The sequence below is a fragment of the Bos taurus genome, chromosome 16 (assembly GCF_002263795.3).
Source record: "Bos taurus isolate L1 Dominette 01449 registration number 42190680 breed Hereford chromosome 16, ARS-UCD2.0, whole genome shotgun sequence".
Classification (NCBI taxonomy): Eukaryota; Metazoa; Chordata; class Mammalia; order Artiodactyla; family Bovidae; genus Bos; species Bos taurus.
The window spans coordinates 71,708,506-71,726,434 of record NC_037343.1 but is presented as its reverse complement, the minus strand read 5'-3'; the positions used below and the strand labels follow the sequence as shown (position 1 = coordinate 71,726,434).

The window sequence follows — 17,929 nt, the reverse complement described above, 5'->3', positions numbered from 1 at the left end:
CTAAGTGTAACCACCCCTCACTCCTGTGGGTCTTTTAAGGTTCTCCAAAGCTTTTCACAAGGACCTGGGCCTTTGGCGGGTTACCAGCTCCTTTGACCCAGGTAAACTGAAATGCAGTCAGCATAGCCACTGGATTCTTTCCAACCTACTTAGGCGGTAGTCATTTCCTTAGGGGTAGAGACTGAGGAAATTGTTAACTTCCAGATTAACAGGCTTTGTTGCTTCATTCAGCCTTCCCTTCCTTCTATCAGCAATTGGAATCTCACTTCACCTATCTGGAGAGAAGAAAAACTCCTTCATTCTTTTTTCCCTTAAGTCTTTATATGGTAGTAAATTATTTTTCTCCCTGGGCTATAGGAAATACAATGCCTTTTTTTTTTCCCAGATGTGCTTTACTTTGAATAACAGCCATGAAAATGGCGTAAGCTAAGCAGACTTCCAATGAACTGAACCTTAAAAAACTGAGCTGAGCAGTTAGACTTCTGCTTAAAGATGATAGGGGACTTGCCTGCTGCTCCAGTGGTTAAGAATATGCCTTCCAATGCAGGGGATGTGGGTTCTATCCCTGGTAGAGGAACTAAGATCCCACATTCCCCAGGGCAGCTAAACCCAATGCCACAACTAGAGAAGCCCATGGACTGCCATGAAGACCCAGTGCAGGCAAAAAAAAAAAAAAAGATGAATAAAACAGGATCACAGAAACTCCTTCTGCTATTTCCCAAAGAAATACCATAGAAATTTTAAAACAAAAAAACACAACAACCCCAAACAGTCAAAGAGTCCATCATACAAGGAAAGTGGGTAGAACACATGCGTCAACAACAGCCAGTCAAGGAAAGAAACAGAAGCTTCTAGAACCAAGTGACGTTTGTCGGGAGGACTTTGTCCCCCAGCCCAGACTGGGGGAATAGATCCACGGAGAAAATCCCGAGCCTTCACCAGTGTCCTCGGATTTGAAGGGCAGCCGCCTGAGGGAGGGGAGGGCAAGGAACTTTGTGAGAGTGGGCAGGAAGGGCTGTCCTGGGCCTGCTGTCTGCACGGTGGGTACAGGGTCGGCAGGAAGAGCTGGAGCCCCTGGAGGGGTCACAGAGGCAGAAGCAGCCTCACATGCCACCCTGCCGGTGAGAACACGCTGACCGCCCAGCTGAACGTGAGGTGGGAGCTCCCTGGAGGCCGTGCTTGTTGTTTCTGCCCCGTCCTGTAGACTTTCCTGCTCTCCTGCTCCCCCACCTTATAGTCAAGCAAAGGCCTTTACTTTCATTTGCTTCTTGTCTGTGATTTTCAGGTTCTTTGTAGCTGTCCTGTGCCCACAAACAGCATTCCTCGCCACCCCACCTGAACCATAAATACCTTTTAAATGAAAAACCCACGGGCTGGCACTTGAGCTGTCTCTCTGTGTTAGAATCCCTGCCTGCGGTGCCACAGGTGGCCCCAGTGGGGCTGGGGAGGGAGCCTGCCTGTCACTCCTCTCCCTCCTCTTTCAATAAAGGGTAAGTCAGTCTGAGTCAACACTTCATCTGACACACCACCTTTCCTCACTATTCAGGTAGGACTCCTATTTATTCCAGTCGCTATTCCTGATCTAAAATGGAATGGATTCTGCAGGTTGAGTCATCAACGAGACCACATCTTTGCCTCTAAAGAGAAACTGCTTTATAAATTCCACATTCATGAACTTGCTCAGTCCCTTGCTTTTTTTCAGTAGTTCTTTAGGGAAACAAAGCCAGGTTCTCATCATTAGAAGGCAGATCAGGACTTCTCTGAATAGTGCTGTGCCAGGGTAGGCACTGTGGTGTTGGAGAAGACTCTTGAGAGTCCCTTGGCTTGCAAGGAGATCAAACCAGTCCATCCTAAAGGAAGTCAGTCCTGACTATTCATTGGAAAGACTGATGCTGAAGCTGAAACTCCAATATTTTGGCCACCTGATGCGAAGAGCTGACTCATTGGAAAAGACCCTGATGCTGGGAAAGATTGAAGGCAGGAGGAGAAGGGGACAACCGAGGATGAGATGGTTGGATGGCATCACTGACTCAATGGATATGAGTTTGAGCAAGCCCCGGGAGACAGTGAAGGACAGGGAAGCCTGGTGTGCTGCAGTCCATGGGGTCGCAGAGTAGGACTCGACTGAGCGGCTGAACTGAACTGAGAGCAGGCACAGGTGTATCTCCGTGAGTCATCACCGGATGGTGGCTTCTAAGTATTTCCAAATCTCCTCTCAGAGACCTGTTCCATCCTCTTATCATTGCCTTTGTCCTCTTTCTCAGGGAGTTCTACCTTCAGGCGATGGTGCTCTGAAGAAGTTCTGTGATGGTAGACGGAACAGCCTGAGGGCTATCTGGCTGGGAACTCAAAGGCCCTTAGGGCCAGATTGGGCTTTGGAACATCACCTTTCTATCATTTCTCCCCTCCAACCTTCAGCAGAGCCAGGCCTCAAACCCATGCCTGCTGTCTCAGCTCTGCTGAGAGTCCCTCTGTACTTCACCATGACACCTCCATAACCACAAGCAACATTTGATTCTAATCTGCCCACTTCCTTCTGGTACCCAGACTTCCAAGAATTGAGGATACCGTACTTAAAACTGGAAGATGAAATGTCAGTTCTCAAGGTTCAAACCTCAGAATCTACTGTAACTAGAAAGGAAAAGGTTTTCAGAATTAGTGCAGCTTCCTAAATCTTTAGGATGCTGTCAAAGCACGCTTTTATATTTAGGATCATATGAATTATACATAGAGAACCGTGGGCTGGTGGGTAGCTTCCAACTACTAGAAGTTTTATTTCCCTCACTTTTGATAATGAGTTCAAGGTCTTCACCACAAGTGACATCATGTCTCAGAAGCAAAAATAGGTCCCTATTAGGACTATGTAATGTCTTCTGTCTAGCAGGTGCTATTTCTTCTTTATGCCCTAGCCTCCTCACCTTTCTAATTGGCTGTCTGCCTACAAAACCGTTTCTTGCTGCTGTCTGGAGCCTTAGATAATTAGATAGAGTCTGACTAGGTGAGGTTAGGAGCTTGGCTATGCTAACTGCATTTCAGTTTCCCTGGGACTCTGGAAAATGAGATAGTGGGCACTATAGCATATGCCATAGTGATAAAATTCCTATGCACCAAACCAGCTATTTGGACCTTAGGCACAGCCAGGTGTACGAATAATTTACGTCATCTGCTAAACCTACTTGGGGTGGGATAAAGCAGCCTCCCTTACTGAGCATTCATACAATGTGCTTCACATACATGATCTCACTTAACACTGAAGAGACCTATTTGAAAGTTTCCCATTTAAAACACAAGCATGAGGTTGAGTGAGTAAGAACCTTGTCAAAGGGAGTGCTGATCAAACTCATTTGACGAGTCCTTGGTTCCACTGCTTGTCTGGGGCTCTTACTTGAACAAGCCCTGGAACTCAGAGGCCACCATGATGAAGGGACATTTAGGTACTAGAGCTAGTAAAGAATTATCACCAGCTTCTAGTTTCATACCTGGAATTCAGAAATGAAAGGAACCATCATGAGACTGAAATCTCTATCCCCTTCAGTCGGAAACAAATGTCTCTTTATGTTGCAGTCTCTATAGCAAAAATAAAAACAAAATACATTTCATATCCATATCCAAAAAGATTAAAAAAATGAGTTTCCAACTTTTTTAGTGGTTAATTGTATTTCTGTAACAGCTGAGGGGACCATGTCTTATCTTAAAAAGTAATCTTCTAGGGTTTGGGAGCTCTTATGTTCAGTTTAAAATTGGGGAAAATGAAATTATAGAAGGCTTTAGGTCCATCACCCCCTTTAACATGCATACCTAATCATTTAGATTTAACTCTCATTTACTAAAAACAAATCCAGCAGAGGGCAATCTGCTGTTTTGAGGAAAACATTTGAATGGAAATCAAAAGGCCTGGTTCTAGCCCCCATAATTCGATTAAGCAGTCATTTAATGCAACCAGCAATGGACCAAAATTGTCCCAGAATGAAATGTGCCATCTCAAAACAAGGTGATTTCTAAAGTTCCAGGAGCTCTGAAATTGTAAGGGCCAATGAGTTATGCATCAATCAGCGCCAAAAGTAATATGAAGATTATTCCCAAACAAAACCTCCATTGTTTTATCTTTTTTTAAAAATTTTATTTAATTTTTAAACTTTACATAATTGTATTAGTTTTGCCAAATAAAATGAATCCGCCACAGGTATACCTGTGTTCCCCATCCTGAACCCTCCTCCCTCCTCCCTCCCCATACCATCCCTCTGGGTCGTCCCAGTGCACCAGCCCCAAGCATCCAGTATTGTGCATCGAACCTGGACTGGCATCTCGTTTCATACATGATATTTTACATGTTTCAATGCCATTCTCTCAAATCTTCTCACCCTCTCCCTCTCCCACAGAGTCCATAAGACTGTTCTATACATCAGTGTCTCTTTTGCTGTCTCGTATACACGGTTATCGCTACCATCTTTCTAAATTCCATATATATGCGTTAGTATACTGTATTGGTGTTTTTCCTTCTGGCTAACTTCACTCTGTATAATAGGCTCCAGTTTCATCCACCTCATTAGAACTGATTCAAATGTATTCTTTTTAATGGCTGAGTAATACTCCATTGTGTATATGTACCACAGCTTTCTTATCCATTCATCTGCTGATGGGCATCTAGTTTGCTTCCATGTCCTGGCTAGTATAACCAAACAAAACCTCCATTGTTTTAGATTGGTGTCCCTTTGATTAATGTGATTTGTATGAATGAGTGAAGGATCAACAGATCTAATCCTCTTAAAGTATTCAGACTCAAAAAATTTCCAATTATTGAAATTATGGCCAAACTTTTAGAAGGGAGAGGGTTCTTCTAGACCCATGTAGCATTCTTAAATTATTCAAATGGCTGAGGAATTGTTTCACTGTGATAGCTGGTCTTCAAAGATGGCTCCCAAATGAGCCATGCCTTCTGGTATCCATACCCTTTAGTAGGCCCTCCCATACTGCCCTGTGAGTCACTGTGGCCCAAGTGACATTGTGCCAGTCCTGGGTCTAAGCCAAAAGAAGTCTTGGTTGCTGCTTTTTGGGGTGCTCCAAGTTGCCATTGCTCTCCCTGCTCCACACCAGATCTATCAGAGTTCAACAGATCCAATGTAGGCCCAGATGTCTCATTTCCAATGCCATTCTTTGTCCTTATTAAGATGTGTACATATCAGGGAAAGAGAAAAAGCCCTATTGTGGGCCCTAGATGCCTTGATTAAAAGAGGCTCCTTGTCACCAATATTTTGAATTGTCCCTTTGTTTTGGTATCCTGGAGATGCCTAAAGGCTGAGAGGCATATCTTTTTTCTGCCAAGAGGGCAGAGTATCTAAAACGGCAGCTGGGCTCCTCTAAACTACTCTGGTGGCTCAGATGGTAAAGAATCTACCTGCAGTGCAGGATACCTGGGTTTGATCCCTGGACTGGGAAGATCCCCTGGAAAAGGAAATGGCAACCCACTCCAGTATTCTTGCCTTTAGAATTCCAGGGACGGGGGAGCCTGGTGGGCCACAGAGTGACTAACACTACACACTGTGATACTTTAGACGTGAGCCCGCAGGAATGGCAGCCTGAGGACAGTTCACACAGAAGTTGATTTCTTAAACCGTGTCTGAATACTCTTTGGGGTCCTCATTGATCAGGGGTGTGTGTACCTGTTTGTAGACAGCAGACTTTGGCACTTTCTTTGTCTTTTAACACTCCTGGGTTCCTCTTCCTTGTATTTCAACCTCTTCCAATCCCCTCCCAACTCCCCCAACTTATAGGTATCTATTTTCTTTTCCTTTAACTATCCATCAGCTGACCCTGATAGTGTTCAGTGTTAACTGGTAAGAACTGAAGATAAAGACCTTTTCAGGCAGTTTGGTGTCAAAAATGAAACAAAGGCATGAAGATGCAGAATTGATATTTTAGGGGAGGTGTCCTAGCCATGTGATTTCTCAGCGACATCACTGAGACAGCTATCATCACAAGGATGGCCCAGAGCTCCCTCTTCAACAGTGAGAACTTTACCATCACCTCTAGAATGAATTGCACACCTAAAAAGCAGCAAGTTTTCCAAGGAGAGGCAACAGAAATTTTCCGGGGGAAAAATCAGGAGGGAGCTTTGTAATATGCTCATACTTCCCAGCAAAAAAAACAAAAACAAAAACAAACCCAAACAGTTCCAGTTTCTTCCTTTGTAAAATGGGTTTACTCAGCTAATAAAGAGCATTTTGCTGACTCGGAAAGGAGACTGTTTTATTTCCAGTGGTTAGCCAGCCCTCCTCCCACAGTCCATTCATGTGTGTTTCAATATGATCTGGGTAACTGATACTCAGTTTGTTTCCCAAGCCTCTAAGAGTGAAGAACAAGGTTATCCAAGTCCTGAGAGGTAAAAATTTATTGACTTATACCATATCAGCATGTTATGATATGGTCACACATGCTCATACAGCTGACTTTTTCTTATAGCCAAAAGAGGAAATTTTTTCCTTTTAAAAATACATTATCTTTTTCAGCAGGAAGAAACATTTTCTAAAAACAAACATTTTCATATTAAGTGGAAATTAAAAACAATGGATTTTCTTTTGTTCCCAACTCATGAAGAATAGGGCTGGTCCGCAATAGATCTCAGAGTTCTTCACACTTGCTTTCAGGGCTCTGTCCTCAGTCTGTTCATCTTCCACAGAAACCACCCTGCGGGAAACAACAGCCTCACCAGAGCAGCATCCTAAGTCCAGACAGGGAAAGAGGAGGTAGACCGAACTTGAACTGTTTAACTTGTTTGGCAGACTGTGTGATCTTCCCTTCGCTCAGTCGTGTCCAACTCTTTGTGACCCCATGGACAGTAGCCTACCAGGCTCCGCCGCCCATGGGATTTTCCAGCAAGAATACTGGAGTGGGCTGCCATTTCCTTCTCCAAGGGATCTTCCCAACCCAGGGATCGAACCTGGGTCTCCTGCATTGCAGACAGACGCTTTACCATCTGAGCCACCAGGGAAGGCCAAAAGTTTTCAGTGGGATCAAACATATTCTCCAAATATCTAAACAAAGAGTGTTTTCAGTGCTCAAAACAGAATCTTAGAGATGCCTGTTATCAGTTTACCTAGTTTTGAGAAATGAAAGCAAAGGACCAACTTTAGAAAAACGCAAGCTTCCCATGCACTTGAGGAAAGACTTGCTGTTATCAAATTCTTCAAATCAAAAGCCCGCTCTGGGGACTCCCCTGGCTGTCCAGTGGTTAAAACTTCACTTTCCAATGTAGGGTGTGAGGGTTCAATCCCTGGTCAGGGAGCTAGGAGAGCCCACATGGTTTGTAGCCAAAAAATATAAAAGAGCACAATATTGTGACAAATTTGAAAAAGATTTTTTAAATGACCCACATTAAAAAAAAAAACTTAAAAAAATAAACAAAAGCATGCTCTGTAGGACTGATATTAATGCTTTCCACTCATTAAGCCCCTGCTAGGGTCAGTAATAGGACCCTTAGTGTTGAGCAGTGAGTTTACTCAACACTAACAGTTAAATTTTAAAATAAGTACAGGACAGTGGTATGCTGGAGACAGCTCCTACTGGCTCACTACAGCTGATTGTTAAATTTTAAAATTTTGCCAGCAGTTGCTAAACAGTTGTTATTAAAATTAAGTTACATAAGCTTACAAAGAGTAATGAAGCCAAATGTGGTTCACTTTAGTGACAATAATTTGCACAAGGGTAAGAAACAATTTTTTCTCCATGGGGTCGCAAAGAGTCGGACACGACTGAGCAACTGAACTGAAGAAACACTTTATCAGATCACTTATCAGACTGAGTGACAATATTTAAGAAATAAGTAATTATGATGTAATTCCATTTTTCAAATCATGGCCGAATTGCAACCATAGATTGGCTACATGAGTTCAGCAAAAATCAATTAAAGCATCCTGGGAGAATGAACTGGCTATATGGACTTGACAATAAAGTATATTTTATTATTATTTGTTAGCTGTGTTATATGTCTTTGCTATCAGCAAAATTTTAACAAACATGTATATTTGTATACAGAATTTTTTTTTTAGGAGAGCAGACTATTCAACATTTACCAGTACACCACTGGATGGGGAAAGTGGGGAAGGAGTGGGGGGAACAGTTTAAAACCAAAGAAGGAAGCACAATGTTTTTTTCTTTTGGTTTTTCAGTTTGCCCTCAGCATCCAACTGCCATAATACACGCCCACAGATGTTAATGCCTAAATTTCTCCAGTAAAATACAAACACCCCATTCCCACTACTAAGAATTAAAAGCACTTTACTTGAAAAAAATCAACTTTATTTTTTCTAGATTAAAAAAAATAGAACCAGCAATTAATTTTTGTTGGGAAAAATGTTTCTTTTGGTGTTCACATCTAAATTTCTGAAAAGGTGATTCTGGTTACTAAAATAATCCCAAGTGCATTCATAAACCAGATAGATCCACGAGTGACCAGCCCTTTACAAAATTTAATGACAGTTGCCATAGCCTTTACATTCATTCTTATCATACATTACAACATGCAGATAGACAAAGAAAGACAGGTCAACAAGCTGAAGTAAACATTATGGCATCAGGAAAATGAAAATCCACCTGTATAAAATAAATACAACTCTGTAATAACTGTAAAGAAAAGGAAAGCATGTAACACAACAACGGCGATTCAACGTATAACTGTTTCATTATCCAATCATGAAATGAGTTACTGTAAAATGCACAGACCCCTTACACATAAAGAATTTGTGCATTACAGTCATGTGTTCAACAGTTTTACACAACAAAAATAAAGCCATTCAACATATGTGTGCATATCTTGCAACTAGATTACACTTATATATTTTTTTGCTCTTTTAACTGTTTTAAAAAAATATTAAATGTAAAAATCCTCAAATGGAAATTTTGCAGAAAAACCCTTATTTTATCTTCTGTATGGCTACAGTCACCTTCCCCCAACAGTACAGCACCCTCAGCTTATTCCCAGGGTCCAGGTCCTAACTGTTGGGTATCAATGTAAAATGATTGCAATGAAGCACCAACCAGTGACTGCTCCAGAGAACACCTGGCCCCTTTGTGACCCCAAAATGTTCGATTTTGGTGGTTTTGGTCCCAAACGTATTAGTCTCTACTGTCTCAGAAAATAAACCAGTGTACTTGCTGCCCAGGGTGGCTCTGACTTCGCCTTTCATGTTAACAGATGTAAAATTCACAGCACTACACTGCAAGAAAATAAGGCTACCCATTTTTATCCATCCTTTGTAGAATAGAGCTGACATACTCATAATGGTAACTCTGGAGCGAAGTCCTATAGTGTAATGAAGAAAATAACTTCCTATTTAGCAATGTAAATAAAATTTTCTTAAATATAAAAAGAATCCAATAAGACTATCCATGATTAACTTTCTACAATTATAACCAGGTCCCAGTAGTTTAGAACAGTCTGTAGGGAAATGATTGTCAGAAACATTACCAAGACAAATCCACAAGACGTGAGTGGCGTGAACAAAGAATGAAGAGGCATTGCAACACCGATCCAAATGCTATTAATACTACATTGATGTTCTGAGGTTTACATTCGGTGATTTAACATTTCATTTTCACAAAAAGTCTTGAAAAAAAATGACAATACCACCAGCTCTTGATTATTCATGGATTCCTTTTCTAGCCCATGGATTATTCAGGCTTTTGTGTTTCCTCTTCCTGAAGCTGTCTTTCCAAATCTTTTCACTACTCATGAACAGTCATAAATAGATAGGCAAGAGAAATCTTTTTTTTTTTTTAATAATACTTATCCCTAGAAGTAAAACAGTTTGATGAGAATAAGGACTCAAACTCCTAAATACAATTAGATTTTTGGTTTACTATGACTTATTACTGGATTAACTCCGGTAATCTCTAGGTCTTTTCCCGTGGAAAAAATTAAGGGTTGGTTGTAATATGAAGGACTACTTAATGACAGATTTGAATTCATAGTTAGCTTTAAAAAAAAATCTACTATTTAGATTCTCAACTTGTTTGCTCACCCAAAACATCATTTTCCATTCTGTAATTTTTCTTTACCTTCCACTGGCATATAGGTTTCTCCACGCTATTTGTATCTTTTAACACCAATGACAGTTTCTGAAGTTAACTGTGAACTGCTGGGGTGGTCATCTCTGGAGTCACTGTGCCTGCCTGTGGCCAAGCAATGCTCCATCACTGTGACTCATGGAGACCAAAATCCAGCAGGGAGATCTCAGCCCTCTCTGCTATGTGAATCCAGGCAGATCAGCTGAGACCAGGAAGTGCTGAGATTCTACAAGCTGCGAGCATAGAAACTGGTACAGTTTTATTTTCTTTTCCCTTGACAAAAATGTATACTCTCTAAACATCCTTTGATCTCACTTTGCAAAGAAAATACAGATTAGGACTTTTAATTTGGTTCTGTACAGTGGCATATTGCTGCTTCCCTGGTTGCCATACGAAAACACGGATTCTCTCTTTACCTTCCCCAGTGCGAGCAGAACTCCAGTTACTGATAGGGAAAGCACTATCAATGCTCTCAAACATGTTCTGCCAACAGAAGAGAGAGAACATGTTGATAAGGAATCAAAGAGGGATAGGGCAGACCAAATATACATCTATTTACAACTCACAGATCTATTTTCAAAAATTAACTCACACATCTGTTGGTATTTTTCACTCTAGAGACTGCTGAAATGACTGCACTTGAAAACAAAAGCATCTTACAGAACAGTCTGCTTGACATGTACATTACACAATATTAGGTTCCTTTGGAGAACAGTGATGGCAAAAGTGGCCCTAAATCACACTGACGTGTGCATTTCTTTTTTTTTCTTTTGGATGGGAGAACTGGCCACTCTATCTGTGGTTTGCTTAGCAATGACGAAAAAGGTCTATTGGCTAGGACTATGCATGCCAGACTCCACAGTGACCTACTTATCCCCCAGGTGGCTGACTAATCTCTCAAGGGAACAATTTCAATTCATCTTGTCTAGTAGTGTTTGCTGGGCCTCAAACAGAAGCATCCTTAAGTTTCTATCCAGCTTCCTATCATCCTTCATACCTTTAATTGAGATTGGCTTTACCTAATTACTGTCACTGTAAAACACATAGAACAAAACGCTCAGATTTCAAAAAAAACTGCATCTTATAACACCCACTACACCAAACCAAACATAGTAACACTGTCTTCTGCATTTCACCAGTAGTTGTCTACTATTCAATGAGGTATTTCAGGTAATGAATATTCTTTGACCTCTGTACTGAATTAACCCTAAAGATGGAGCTGCTGGGGGCTTTTATTTGGTTACTTTGCCTTTCCCACGTAACTGGGAGAAAATTCACATCTTTTCAGTTTTTGGTTTTTTTGGTTTATTTTAAAATAGAAAACAATAAACCCTTACTTTTAGGTTCTGGCCTACTTCTCAAAATTGTCATTTGTACAATTAGTGACAACAGGGGAATCAACAATGCTCATCACCAATAAGTACACTGACTCACTAGGGTCTAAATAGTCCTATAGTCCCAAACCAAAACACAACCTCTCTCTCAACACTGGGAGTGCGGGTGACCATTTGACACCGGGCCAGCAGTTTCTGAGGAGTTTTTGGTTCTCCTATGAGGTAAATCACATAAATATAGTGATACATTATAAAAAAAAAAAGTTTTCTAGAAGTATGAACTTGACTCTATCCTCTCCAAGATCAACTGAAGAAACTGGGAAGCCTCTTTGCTGGTCTCTCCTGGTTACGCCACTCTGAAATGGGCAGCTCCTTGAAATGCTAAAGGAACAAACGTGGGTTCTGGGGGTGTCGTGTGAGAACGTGTCACCATCGGAAGCCAGTGCCTGGCTCTAGTTCTTATATTCCTTATATTAAATGAGTCTATTTCACCTTAACTTGATCAGTTAAATGCCTTCATTTATTTCAACCATCCCCATATGCATTTGATGCTAAAATGCAAAATGGAAAGAAAACAGAACAAAACAAAACAAAGGCTCTGAGCAGGACAGAAGCCTCGGTGTGGTGCCCAGTGCAGATGGCGCTGGAGAGCATCAGCACACAGATCAACATGCAGACAGACAGGCAGCCTCTCAAGAATTTCACTTGCTGATCACGGTCACGTCTGTTTCCAACCTATAGTGCTAATCCTCTGCTGTAGATGCATCTGATAAAAGTGCATTTTGTAAAAGACAATTATCAATCTATGATATGCCTTCTATACAAAAAGATAAATCAAGTGAACCCCCCCTCCCCATACAAGGGGCAGCATGAATGCATGTAAACACGGCATTGGACTGAGCTGGTCTTTTGGAAGAACACCTTCTAGTACCGGAATGTGTCACTGGACACTGCTTTGCCCCCGGGGGCATGCTTGACACCAAACCTCAGGAGCTGTTGAGGACCTCTGCAAACAACAGAGTCTCTGCAAACAAAAGGGAAGCAGCTCTTCGAAGGTGCCGACCAGCTCACCTCGAGGCTACTGGGAACACAGCCAGAGCTGACAGAGGTGAGGGCGTGCCCCGGCGCTGCCTAGCAGAGAGGACTAGCTAAGAGGAACGGACGCGCACAGTTTTCTGAGCCTGGGCAAGATTATCACATACATCTGGTGGCAACAGAATTTCTCTCAGATAGTCTTCTAGGATGATTTGATGATTTCTTCTTCTCCAAATGTGATGTTTGCATAAGTGGGTGGTAGAGTGTATTGTTTTAAAACATGAAAAGTCATTAAAACATATTAGCAGGTCATTATATTATTGATCCTCATTTTAGTAGAGTTTAAAAATATCCCAAAGGGGGATAAATATTAATCCATCCATTCAATCTCCTTTGCTTGTTTTTTTTTTTATATTCTGATTTGCACATGTAAAATAATGCACGCTTAGGAAAGTCCAAACTCCTATGGTGACCATGACAAGTCTAAGTCAATTCCTAAAACAGGCAATGGTAAAAGTACTGAAAGATATTGTACCACATATAGCCTGACAAAAATGCAAAAGACTGTATGAGAAATATCCACATATTGCTGAGGGTCATCTCCCTGGAAACAGCTTCCTTATGGCCCTTGGGAGGTGGAAAAGCCCCTAAAAGACAAAACAGAAATATTCATTTGTTTTCCTGTGGTGGGAGGTGTCCTAGAGTAAAAGCTGAACATTAGTTTAGCTAGAGTTATTTTTGCTGTTGTTTGTTTTTGCTTCTGTGTGTTCTTTGGTGCTGGGTCTTCATCGCTGCTTGTGGGCTTTCTCTAGCTGCAGTCAGCCGAGACTACTCTGCATTGCCACGTGTGGGCTACTCACTGCTGTGGCTTCTCCTGTTGCAGAGCACAGGCTCTAGGCCTACAGGATTCGGTAGTTGGGGCTCTCAGGCTCTAGAGTGTTGGCTCAATAGTTGCGGCACGTGGGTTTAGTTGCTCCGCTACCTATAGGATCTTCCTGGACCAGGGATCAAACCCACGTCCCCTGCACTGACAGGCGGATTTTTAACCACTAGACCATCAGGGAAGCCCTGCATTTTTTTTTTTTAAAAGCATCTCTGATTTCTTCTTGCTCTTAAAGAGAGATATCATTTGAGATACAGTTTTCAAACCACTGAGCCCTTTCCCAACTCTGAGCCTTTGCCTTTTTCTCTGCCTAGAATAGTCCTCCCTCCACCTCCATGAAAGGCAGGCTCAGGGCATTTTTCCAACATCAGAAAAACACCACTGTCTTGTCTCCCCTTCCCCACCAGTCACTGGTATCTTCATGTTTATTTCCTTCTTGGCACTTTCCACAGTCTGTATTGATTCCAATCTACCTTTCTCTTTTCTACAGACTGGTTTACTTTCCGTCTCCTCCAGGAACACAAACTGCAGGAGAGCAGGCACTATGGCTGCCTTGTTTTCCACTGTATCCCTACAGATTTCTACAATGGCCAGGACACAGGATTAAATCAATTAAATAATTTCCAGAGAATTCCTTGAGGGACAAGTGGTTAGGACTCTGTGCCCGCTGCCAAAGGCATGGGTTCAACTCCTGGTCAGGGAACTAAGATCCTACAAGCCAAACTTTGTGGCCAAAAGATATTTTCTTTTTCAAAATAGCGTAATTTATACTAATTCTTCTATTTACAAATTAAATGTTTTTGCCACAAAAGGGGTTGTAAATTACCAATGTTGCTGTTTAGTCCCTAAGTCATGCCCAAATTTTTTGCGACTCCAAGGACTGTAGCCCACCACGCTCCTCTGTCCATTGGATTTCCCAGGCAAGAATACTGAAGCGGTTGCCATTTCCTTCTCCAGGGGATCTGCCTGACCCAGGGATTGAACCTGTATCTTCTCTCTTGGCAGGTGGGTTCTTTACCACTGAACCACCATGGAAGCCCATAAATGGCTGATACTCTTTTCAAAAGGCAACATGGTTTATTCCTTTTTTCAAAAGGCATATGTCAATAATAAAAAAAATAAAAAGGAGAAATAAAGTAAACTGATGTCTTTAAATTCTTTTCTGGAAAGGAAAGCTAGACCACTTTGGAACAATATTTTCTAAGGTCATCTTGAAAACACTCTTCAGCATTCCAAATAGTCTTTGTTCTTGAGGATAATCCCCTAGGGTAAGCTGATTCGAAAGAGGATTTGCTTCTCACAAACAATTTACAGAGAACATTTTAAAGTTTCAAGGTCTGTTATGCAAATAGCTTTCTTAAAAAGAGTTTCTATTATTGTTGCTACTATTTAGGCCAAATATTATAAAGAGATTGAGATGAATAAGAAGAGGGACCTTGCTGGCCTTTTAATCACCTGATGCCTTCTTATGTTGGGTTTGCCAAAAATGTTTGTTCGGGTTTACATTACATCTTATAGAAAAACCTGAACAAGCTTTTTGGCCTCCCCAATACATCCACCTGTCTTATCCTGAAAGAAAATCCTGGAGATCAAGGAATGCAAAACAGCAGAGAGGGACATGTTGTTCAACTAGCCTTACTAGGCATTTTAATGGCACAGACAACGTCCTGCTGCTGTCATATTAATATGCATGACTCCAAAGTCCCCGGGTGGGAAAGTTAAGATGAGGAAGGAGTCTCATTGAGGATAAAGTGAAACAATCCTAAATACAAACACAAAAGCCTTAAAGATAATTAACAGTAGCAGCTTTTGCTTATGACTACTGGGGGGCTTCCCTGGTAGCTCAGACGGTAAAGAATCTGCCTGCAATGCAGGAGACCCTAGTTCGATCCCTGAGTCAGGAAGATCCTCTGGAGGAGGAATGGCAACCCATTTTGGTATTCTTGCTTGGAGAATCCCATGGACAGAAGAGCTCAGGGGCTATAGTCCATGGGGTTGCAAACAGTTGGACATGACTGAGCGACTAACATTATGAGTATTAAACCTTTGATAGACTGATTTAATATCTACTTTAATTCTGTCTCCAAAAAGCCTAGATGGGAAGAAAACTGGGCCTCTATTCATCTAAAACCCCACGGCTATCCTCAGACCCGGGACATGTTTCTCTTCATCTTCTTACTCCTGTTGCTCTGGAAACAGGTATGCAGCACGGCTGTCTGTGAAAACCTGGGGTCTGCCTGGGGCTCCAGGCTGGTTAGTTCCTGCTTCCCCAACTTCCTGGTTTCCTCCCTCTCTTCTCCTTCCCTTCTCTGTGTTTTTCATCTCACTGTAGTTGTCATAGAAAGTACAGAATATTGAGTACAGAAAAGGTATCTTAGAGTAAATAGACCTTTTTCTCCCTAGGAGAAAAGTAGTAAGGTTATATCTATGAAGACTTAAAATGTAAATGTTATCCCTCCACATAAAGAAAAGAATAAGCACATGAAAATGCAGTTAAAAATAATCTAAAATGACTGCATGGTGATGGTCAAACAATCAAGTGCAGGATCAAAACATGAATGATATTTGTTATTTCTTAAAATAGACCATATAATCACAGAGGTATGTCTACAGTCTTCCACAGAGTTGTATTCTCTTGAACTTGATGTTTGTATGATGTTTTACTCATCATTTGACTGTTCCACACTGGCTGATCAAGTAAGGGCCTGGATAAATTTCACATGCATTTATTTGTCTTTATAAAAGTTTTAAGCTGAAATTCTAAAATATGGAAATACTTTGATTCCTTTAGGGTGCCTGAAGAATTGAAAAATGGTTATCTCCCTTAAAATATATCTTTGAAACCATCAGTAACTTCAGGAATATGTGTAATAGGATTCTGTGTACCTGTTTCATAAAAATGCGATAAGAGGTCCTCTTTTTCAATAAAACGCTGATAGAGCCAGTCAGAAAGGTCATCAGTCTCCAGGGGTACATCTTTAACTGGAAAGATTCTATCAAGAGTCAGAAAAAAAGCAAAAACTACTTTAATTCAGAAGTCAAAATCATTCAGAACCACAACTTAGCTTTAGAGTATCCTATATCTACAAAAAATTATTGAGAAATACCTGTCTTTCCATGTTTGTAGGTTTAAGTAGAAATGTTTTTTGGAACAAGTGAAGTTTTAGAATGCAGCTTTCTTAGAACACATTTAGAATACTCAAACGTTAGGCCAAATAATGTATCTTAGCAATGTTCCTTTGTTGGGAATATCTATGAACCAGACAGAATCTGTATTAATTGGTGCCCTTTTGCTAATTATATCAGAAATACTGGTTTCATGACTGAATGTAGTTGTTGGAACATGATTCTGAAGGATTCTGTGACTGTCCTTACTCAACAGGAACTAGACTGGGATGATGAGTGACATATATCTACTGCAAGTGAGAACAGAACAGGGGCCTTGAACAAGTGTTTCTTTCCTTTTTTGTTTTCCAATTGTGAGAAGAAGGTGTTCTTGATTTCTTCATCAAAAGTATAAAGGTGTGGTTTTTAAAGTCTGCAAAACGTTTGTTTGTATGAAAAACACAGCCCCTACTTCCTCTGCCTTTTGTTTCTCCTTCCCCAGAGGAATGGATTTTTCCCTCTTAGTATTTAGCACTGCTGCTTCTTTAGTTTTAGGGCTTATGATTTGTTTTTTTTTTAATTTTTCAGCTGAGTCCTGTGTATAATCTGGGAACATAGGAAGTATTAAGACCACCTTTTAACACACAGAAAAGGGTCATTCCATGGGGAAGTAGCAATACAGGTGTATTTTATTTCACATTTTATTAGTAGACAGATGGGCAGAAAAAGACAAAAATAAACCACTAAAGGGGAAGTTGAACACAAAATGCATCAGATAATCTTTTCTCATAAGTTAAACTGAAGAAAAACATCTACAATTTCAGCTAAGAAAACTATTAAAGTCAGGTGTGTCCTTCTGGTTTTAGAAGAGTTGAAAATTTCATCTGAATCTTTTTAAGAGTTGAAAATTTCATCTGAATCTTTGTAAATGTAAACCTTTTTTTAAAAATCAGGATGGGGGTAGGGTGGGGTGGAGGGTTAATTTTCAGTGGAGAACTACACATTTTCCCCTTCAATCACTTACTATGTATTTTCCAAACAGAAGGAAACCAGGATATAAAGAAGCAAGTAATTACCGGGAAAGAAGAAGAGACTACAAAAAAGCCTGGCTAACAGAAAAGAACTCTAGAATGATGTGAAATGAAAGTGGGGAACACTGTGAGAAGCAATAACAAAATCACGATGATACACTTTGTCCACCGGTGGCTCAGACGGTAAAGCGTCTGTCTACAATGCAGGAGACCCAGGTTTGATCCCTGGGTTGGGAAGATCCCTTGGAGAAGGAAATGGCAATCCACTCCAGGACTATTGCCTGGAAAATCTCATGGACAGAGGAGCCTGGTAGGCTACAGTCCATGGGGTCGCAAAGAGTTGGACACGACTGAGCGACTTCACACATTCACTCGCTGACGATCACAGATGAGGGTTAAGCTCCTTTCTCTTCCCAACCCACCACACAGGCACATCCTTTCCATCTTCCCATGCACTCGTATGGTCATTTTAATTATCA

General features: G+C 41.1%; 1 protein-coding gene and 1 non-coding gene across 7 annotated transcripts in view; both read right to left on the bottom strand.

The window, feature by feature from the left end:
- Positions 1–6,361: 6,361 nt before the first annotated feature.
- Positions 6,362–17,929, bottom strand: part of LPGAT1 (lysophosphatidylglycerol acyltransferase 1) — a 128,243-nt gene continuing 116,675 nt past the window's right edge. For 5 of the 6 annotated variants that reach the window (XM_059875486.1, XM_024976434.2, XM_059875485.1 and 2 more), the window contains 2 exons: positions 16,201–16,307; positions 6,362–13,078 (listed from right to left, as the gene is read on the bottom strand). In XM_059875486.1, coding sequence (XP_059731469.1) covers positions 12,927–13,078; positions 16,201–16,307 — 259 coding nt within the window. In that variant the 3' untranslated portion in view covers positions 6,362–12,926. The remainder of the gene's footprint in view (positions 13,079–16,200; positions 16,308–17,929) is intronic. The other variant, NM_001083756.2, reaches the window with a different exon arrangement.
- Positions 6,917–6,988, bottom strand: TRNAC-GCA (transfer RNA cysteine (anticodon GCA)). The gene has a single exon. It is a non-coding gene; the product is annotated as a tRNA-Cys (tRNA).